This window comes from Oryza brachyantha, chromosome 3 (genome assembly GCF_000231095.2).
Source record: "Oryza brachyantha chromosome 3, ObraRS2, whole genome shotgun sequence".
Classification (NCBI taxonomy): domain Eukaryota; kingdom Viridiplantae; phylum Streptophyta; class Magnoliopsida; order Poales; family Poaceae; genus Oryza; species Oryza brachyantha.
Window position 1 is genome coordinate 332,225 of NC_023165.2, and position 7,667 is coordinate 339,891.

General features: G+C 42.0%; 2 protein-coding genes across 2 annotated transcripts; one reads left to right on the plus strand and one right to left on the minus strand.

Moving 5' to 3' along the window:
* The first annotated feature begins 1,678 nt into the window (after positions 1-1,678).
* Positions 1,679-6,071, plus strand: LOC102704496 (E3 ubiquitin-protein ligase RFWD3-like). Its single transcript, XM_015835722.2, has 13 exons — positions 1,679-2,102; positions 2,241-2,325; positions 2,775-2,864; positions 2,942-2,986; positions 3,141-3,209; positions 3,384-3,437; positions 3,525-3,623; positions 4,400-4,510; positions 4,614-4,747; positions 4,825-4,864; positions 5,092-5,151; positions 5,235-5,413; positions 5,564-6,071. Exons 1-13 carry the CDS (start codon positions 1,792-1,794, stop codon positions 6,057-6,059), a joined length of 1,773 nt encoding a protein of 590 aa, XP_015691208.1. The 5' UTR covers positions 1,679-1,791; the 3' UTR covers positions 6,060-6,071.
* A 468-nt stretch (positions 6,072-6,539) lies between these two features.
* On the minus strand, positions 6,540-7,667 carry LOC102708043 (xyloglucan endotransglucosylase/hydrolase protein 31-like). The gene is made up of 2 exons (XM_040522330.1): positions 7,254-7,667; positions 6,540-7,150 (listed from the first exon to the last, which is right to left on the minus strand). Exons 1-2 carry the CDS (start codon positions 7,617-7,619, stop codon positions 6,563-6,565), a joined length of 954 nt encoding a protein of 317 aa, XP_040378264.1. The 5' UTR covers positions 7,620-7,667; the 3' UTR covers positions 6,540-6,562.

Below are 7,667 nucleotides of genomic sequence, written 5' to 3' on the forward strand. Positions count from 1 at the left end.
TCTATTCATTGTGTTTATCCCAAATTACGAGTGATTGAAGATTTGTTATAAAAGAAATAATATATATGCGTCAAGTATATATACTATATAGAACGTACTCCTCCCGATTTTCTTTGGAATTGACACCTTTAACTTTTGTATCTATTGTTGACAATTCATCTTATTCAAGTTATTTGTTTAAATATACAAAATTACAAGTTATTATTAAAGTTTCTTTAGTAATAAATCGAAATCATAACAAAATAATTAATAATTATATATTTTTAATAAGACGAATGATCAAACATACACTTACAAGTCAACGACTTTGAATAAAAAAACGAAGGGACTAGTAAAACTTTTCAGCTAAATGACACCATTTTTTATAATGACTCTTTGGAACGGAACGGTGATTGTTTGATTTTTTTATGAAAAAACCAAAAAACATATAAAAAATAATTTATGAATAAAACCTAAAAGCTAGGCTGAAAAATAAACTTCGATAAGAAACTCTAAAATTCTAATTTTAGCCTATAAGCATAAAACATGAGGCAGAAGGCTCTCAGTTATGACTTTTCAGTTTACATGCCGTAAAGTGACATTTGGCTGCTATTGAGTGTAGATGGAGCAATATAGTACAAATGCCGATCCATACAGCGAGACCCAAAGTTTTAATAATGTGCTTGAGTATGATATTCTTTACACCTGAATCTTCCTTAGCCTCTGACAAATAGTCCAGATAGATAGATATATTTGCGCACAAGATGGACTATGCACCTGCAGTATGTGGCGATAATTCAGAAAGAAAAATCACTGCACCTCATTTTGGAAGCTAAACGATGTAAGAGCACAAGGTGGTGAAATGGTCATATTTATAAACACAAATTAATTTATGAATAAAATTCTTATACGTGTATTTTTAGCGATTTAAAAGAAAACCTGAAAATAAACTACAATGAAGAAAAAACTAAAATTAACTTTAAATTTAAGATTAAAAATTTAAATTTTAGCTTATAAGTATAAGTAAAAACGGATAAGACAACAGGTGATCATAATCCAAACACCGAGGAACATAGCGCATATGGCTTGATTTAGATTTCGATCATATTGCTGATTTTAAGGTTGCAGCATATATGCTAATCCATCATAAGTACTGAATCAAGAGTAGATACCAAGAATAATAGTGAAGAGTATAATTTGTTGGTTATATGGTGAAAAAAATGTAGTTTGTTTTCTGCATATATAGTGATATGCAAGTGTTTTATACTTATAATTTAGAAAAGGAAAATAAAGTGCACCAACTCTGAAAATATATTCCGGATTTACAACAGCAGTTTCTTCGAATCTAAGCGATGTTTTAAAAGAGTTTTTAATTTCTAAAGATCACAACAGAAGTTGTAGTCAATCGTGTCATTACAGAACTAGTGTTTCGTTTCAAAGTGCTTTTTGTATATCTAATTATCTACTACCTCCATCCTAAAATTAGTCAGCATAAAAAAAACTATTCATATTTTGTTATCTATAATAATAACAAAAATATTAATAATAAAAGAATTCAAATAGTACGAAGAGTCATTGTACTACGATTATCCCTCGGCCCAGGAGGCTTTTGTGATCGTATTCACACGCGGCCCACTAACCTTCTCGATCTCTCTTTCCCTCGGGAAGAAAACGGAAGAAAAAAAAAAAAAGGAAAGAAGAGGAAAAAAAAAGTGTACTCCTACTCACTTGCGGTTTTGCCCGCTCTCCCTCCCTCTTTCTCTCCGGTGAGGTCTCGATTCGATACGGCTTCTCCCCTCCGCCGCCATTCCCATGCCGTCGCGCTCCCGGCGAAGGCGCCTGCTCCCCCCTCCTGCCCCGCCGCTCATCCAGGAACTCCACGAAGGCATCGACTTCGATGTACAGGTTGACTATAGCGACGACGACGACGAAGAAGAAGAAGAAGAGGGAGAGGAAAGCGATGAGGATGAGGAGGAGGAGGGACAGGGGGAGCCGGGGGAGGAGAGTATCGGGGAGGGATGCGGGCCGTCCGAGCAGGCTAGGGTTCCCGGCGGCGCGGCGGAGAAGCACACCTGCCCCGTTTGTATGGAGGCCTGGACCTCCCAAGGCGCTCATCGCATCTGGTGACTCCCCCAAAATTTCCCTCCTAACTCCTCACGACATATTTATTCGATTCGATTCGTGTTACCTGCCTGGCATTATCCATGAAAGCTTTCACTTTGCTATTCTTGCGATGATTGAGGTGCATTCTATATGTGCAGTTGTATTAATCCTTGTGGGCATGTCTATGGGAGATCTTGCCTGGAGAAGTGGTTGGCTAGGCAGAAAAGGAACACCGCTGCACCAGTACGTATGCCAATGGATCTTAGGGGCTGTTTGGGACAAGAGGCTAAAGTTTAGCCCCTTGTCCCATCGAATGTTTGGACATTTATTATAAATAGTAAACGTAGACTATTAATTAAACCCATCCATAATCTTGGACTAATTCACGAGACGAATCTATTCAGCCTAATTAATCCATGATTAGCCTATGTGATGCTACAGTAAATATACTCTAATTATGGATTAATTAGGCTTAAAAAATTCGTCTCGTGGATTAGCACTCATTTATGAAATTAGTTCTTTTATTAGTCTATGTTTAATACTTTAAATTAGTGTCCAAACATTCGATGTGACATGACACTAAAAAGTTTAGCACTACCTAAACACCCCCTTAGTACTACTACTTTGGAATAACATCTATGAGAATTTTGTCGTTCAGTGACCGAATTGTATATTGGTATATTGTTGCATAGTGCCCTCAATGTGGGAGAAGGTTCAAACATAAGGACATCATCAATCTCTATGCGCCGGAGGTTGCAGTTCCAAATAATGATCTGGAAAAGGTTCGAGTTTGTTCTGTTACTACTACCCTTGGACATTTGTTTTGTTGTGGACCAAGAAGTCTGTTTCATTTCTGCAGGAAGTATTGTATTTAAGGGGAAAATCTGAATCCCTCGAGGAAAAGGTATAGTTTTCTTTCTGTCATCTGCGTGTTCATTTAGGTCCCTGCCATATACTCTTTCAGTTACCATGTATGCAAAAGAAGTATCATTTCTATTTAAAGTTGGAATCAGCAACTATTATATCCCTAGTTTGATTATTTTTTTAATTGAGTAAAGGTGATGAAACATGAGAAATTGCTAGATGAGATGAATGAGAGATTGCTTGAACTTACAAGTGCTCAGAAGGTATGCTGTCTCCTGTTGCCATTTTAACTGCATATTGTGTTGTTCAAACTATAAATGATGACAGTCATGCCAATGTTTGTTCACAGACTGTTCCTGTGTCAGATAATATATGTAGTATTTTTTTATTTCACTAGGATTATGCACATATATTTACTTATTGCATGTGCCTTGCAGAGGCAGATTGCATCAGAGCAGAGATTAATCAACGATGGTAGCTCAAAGAGACAGGTAATGCCATTTAATTTAAATTTCCAATGGTCAATACCTGGAACCATATCTGGAGTATCCGTGTGAAACTATTTTTTTCTACTGAAGAAAATGGGAGAGCATTCGGTTGGAACTACATATCTGAAGCCATCAACCTCAGCCACAGCAGATTTTAGCTCTAGCAACAGTTGCCAATTTGTCTTCCAGGTTGTTTTTTTTTTAAAAAAAATGTCATATGTTATACTAATTCAATATGCTCTTATTCTTATGTTTTAGTTTCCGTTGGCATGCTTCCCTGCTTTTGACATCTTGTGTACACTGAGTATTGTACTCATCCATATTATGCTAACTTTAAACATATTGTACGTGTAGTAATTACTACACCAAAGCAACCACTACCAGACAGTACTAGTAGGGACTTCATGATTCATTTTTTTTTTTTTGGAAAGGAATCACTACCAGGCAGTGCTCATCAGTTTAAATTTATAAATAAATGGGGAGGTTTCAAAGAAACAGCACAGTCAGAACACTTGTGTTAGGCTATAAGAGTTTAATCCTTTATAATGCCTGCCCAGCTTCCATGACATATAAAATGGACAATATGTGTCAATGTTGGTTACTCTGGAGGAAGTAGTACCTGTAAATCTACATCTTATGCAGTTATGCTTTTGGAATTTTGCCAAAAATCTGATATTCATAGCAAGATGACTTAATGTTGCCGGCTTGCTGCCATAGCTATTAATCTGAGCTTTTAAGAAAATCAGACAATAGTGACAGAACGGGCAGTTATATTTTCACCTGTTAGATAGTTACAATAGTTTGTTGTAAGTAATAAAACAGATGATTATGTTTTATCCTTGCATCTTTGTAGTGTCAATTATTTGACAAAAAATATTGTGCGGTGCGACTGAATCCTGCATGCATTTATTTTCATACTAAAGTGACCCATGTCATTCTTTTCAATTGATAACCATGTTTTGTAGAAAGAATTCATCATGGATGGACTTCGAGTCATGGCCATAGATGCATGCAACCAAACAATTCTTGCATCTGGAAAGGCACCAGGTGTAGGACAGGAACATATTCTTTCTAAGGTATATAAATTTAAACTGGTTTCTTTGCTAAAATGAATACATGCTATTTATCCTTATCACCACTAACTCTTATAATATTCACCTTATTATATTTTCTCAACAGTTTAGCATCTTTTCCCATTACGAAGCTCGGAACATACAACTTCCTGCTGATACTAAAGCTGTCAGGGATATATGTATCTTACCTAGTGGCTTTGCTGTTTTTACATCACTGGGCAGGAAGCTATCATCGTTTAGGTTTGTCTTCAGTTCAGTAGTCTGTTACTTTGTATTAACACTATTTATTATAACACTGCATTATGTTCTTAATCCAGCATGGCGACTGATCGTGTCATCCTTCAGTGTGACTTGCCGGTAATTACTTAACCGTGCTCAATCTACTGCCCTTGGATATGTTTGCGAATCCTTTTACTCCAGAGAAGTTTGCAGGGAAAATGTTTGTTTTGTCATTAATTGGTTAGCCTGTTTGGTTGACGCATCTTTTGATTAAATAATTCAAATTGTCCGTAGGCAAATTGTTCAGAGCACCTCGGATTATGCTTCCTTGTTAATATTGCTTTCTCTATTATAATGCCATGCAGTCTCCTGGCTGGTCGTGCTCTGCGGATGAAACTTCGCATCAGATTTGTGCTGGATTGCAGGTTAATCTTTCAGTATCTCCTGATCTGAAGATTGTTCGTGTAATTGCAAAGTTTGATGTGACCTGTTTTGTTGTGTACTGCAGAATGGCAATCTTATTATCTTCGATATCCGTCAAACCTCAAGACCGTTGCATTACATGGTGGGGTTATCTACACACCCGGTTCATACTCTCCATACAGTCCTTGATAACAACAGCTCGAAGTTTCTCTCTGCCTCTTCTATAGGCCCCTGCATGTGGGATACTGATGGCAATCAAGGCAGGTATGTGAAAAAGTAACAGTTTAAAAGCAGTACTACATTGTGTAACTCTAATTACTTATGCCTTGATGCTTTGCTAATCCACGAACATCTGTGGAAACATGTAGTTTGGTGTACTATGGATCTCATGTTTGCCTTTGTGTTCGGTTGCAGGCCGAAGCTGCTATTAGGGGCAGATAATCAACGGGTGTGCATCTCTCTTGCGTGTGCCCCTCCATCAAGTGATCTCTTAGTAGCTTCCTTTCGGCCAAAGGTTGATCCGTCAGAGGATGCTACATCGTCTCAAGTGTATATATCACAAACGCCGACACCCTCTGGTAGAGGAAAACTGGGTAGTCATGCCCTCATCCGGAGGGCAGGGAACTCATCATCCTTCACCGAAGACAGGACATGCAGCGCATTCGTGAGCGAAATTCGCATGTCGAAATCGGCAATCATACCTTATGGAAACAACCAGCAGCTGTTTGCATATGGGGACGAGTCGTTGCGTGGGGTCCGGACCTGGCGACTGCCTTCGTTTGAGATGCATTCTGATATCAGCACCCTCCAGCAACCGGTCATGGATTTAAGGTATGCAGAAAGTTCAACCGGAGGGAGGTTTCTGGGGTACCTGAGCACGGAAAAGTTGCAGGTTTTCAGAATTAGGTAGCATGTCAAGGATGGAAAACCTTGATTTTAGGGTAGCTTTTGCTTTTCCCTGACCCTTTTTTGTAGCTCTGATAGACACGCTGACGAACATAAATAGTTTGTACATATGAAAGCTAGAAACAATGCCTTTTGCTATGTACAGTACGGTCTTCCTGAAAGCAGAGCAGTTCTGCGACCATTGCTGCCGCTGTGTTCTGAAAACTTCAGTAATGTCACGGATGTGCAATGCATACTTATCACTTGCTACTACTTCCGTGCTCTCAAACTGCAAATTTGCAATGACAGTTGTGACAGTTGATGCCTGTAATAGTTAAGCAGAGTGTTGCATCTGACCTACCAATTAAGAGTACTCCAAACACCATGAAACTTTTCAGAGGTTTAATTTGTAACATGGTTGCAGGATGAACTGAAATTTGGGTGACACAGCTGCACACCTCAATCCAATCATACATGAAATGCAGAATCCATATAACACATGAGAGGGGCATGCATCAACCACACTGGCTAGCACTCTGGGTAGTTGGCGTGATTCCTCGAGTAGTCCTGGCAGTAGTAGTAGACCATGGACCTCTTCTGCGCCCAGCTCATGGCGGCGTTCTGCTGGGCGCTGAGCCCGGTGGCGCCCGACGGCGAGGCCGGCACGGGGCGGCAGGTCGCCGGCGCGTCGGCCTCGCAGCCGGCGATCTTGAGGTCCCGGTAGCTGGAGACGAATGGCTGGTAGCGGTAGTCGGACTTGAAGCGGCCGCCGTCGGTGGCCCAGTCGGAGGCGTCCCAGATGGAGCCGTAGACCCACATCTGGCGGTCCGGGTAGGTGAGCCCGCCGGCGCCGGCGGCGCGCGGGTAGCGGCGGACGGGCACGTCGTCGACGAGGAAGACGATCTGGTCGGGGTTCCAGAGGATGGCGTAGTGGTGGAAGTCAGCGGTGGGGTCGAACCACAGGTGGAACCGCATCTCCCTCCCGATGATGGTGCCGTCGCCGGTGCCGTGCACGTACACGTTCGTCTGCAGCGTCCATGGCTCCCCCGGCACCGTCCCCAGCAGCTCCACGTCGATCTCGTCGTGCTGCCCCGGGTACAGCTCGTTGTTCGACAGCTACATACATATACTTCCAATTGATACATGCATATATACATATGGACGCCGCCGCCGCCGACGACGACGACGACGAGGACGAGGATATAGATAGATAGCTTACGTAGAAGGCGGTGTTGACGCCGGCGGTGTAGCCGGAGGGGACCTTGATGGAGGCGCCGAAGTAGCCATTGCGGTAGGAGCGCTTGGACTTGAAGCCGCTGCCGGAGCTCCGGTCCATCCAGACGGTGAGCGCCCTGTGGTCCGGCGACAGCGTCTGGTGCTGCGCGCCCCACAGGTTGCTGTACCCTTCGCCGAACTCCATGGACCTCGTCGCCCTGCTCGGGTAGTATCCCGGCGACGGCTGCGCTCCTGCACCGCCGCCGCTGCACGCCACCACCATTACCACCACCACCACCAGATTACAACCAACAAACCTGCTGCCACCATGGTTAGCGGCAGCTTGCTTCTTCTTGATCTCCATGACCATATCGATCGATCCTTAATCAATTTCTTCTACTGGATCGGATCTGGCCTA

Excerpts from the sequence above, each read along its gene's own strand:
- LOC102704496 (XM_015835722.2), top strand. The coding sequence starts at position 1,792 with ATGCCGTCGCGCTCCCGGCGAAGGCGCCTGCTCCCCCCTCCTGCCCCG. Across the intron at positions 3,210-3,383 it reads AACTTACAAGTGCTCAGAAG|AGGCAGATTGCATCAGAGCA; the intron begins GTATGCTGTCTC and ends TGTGCCTTGCAG. Across the intron at positions 4,748-4,824 it reads AGGAAGCTATCATCGTTTAG|CATGGCGACTGATCGTGTCA; the intron begins GTTTGTCTTCAG and ends TTCTTAATCCAG.
- LOC102708043 (XM_040522330.1), bottom strand. The coding sequence starts at position 7,619 with ATGGTCATGGAGATCAAGAAGAAGCAAGCTGCCGCTAACCATGGTGGC. Across the intron at positions 7,151-7,253 it reads GCGTCAACACCGCCTTCTAC|CTGTCGAACAACGAGCTGTA; the intron begins GTAAGCTATCTA and ends ATATGTATGTAG.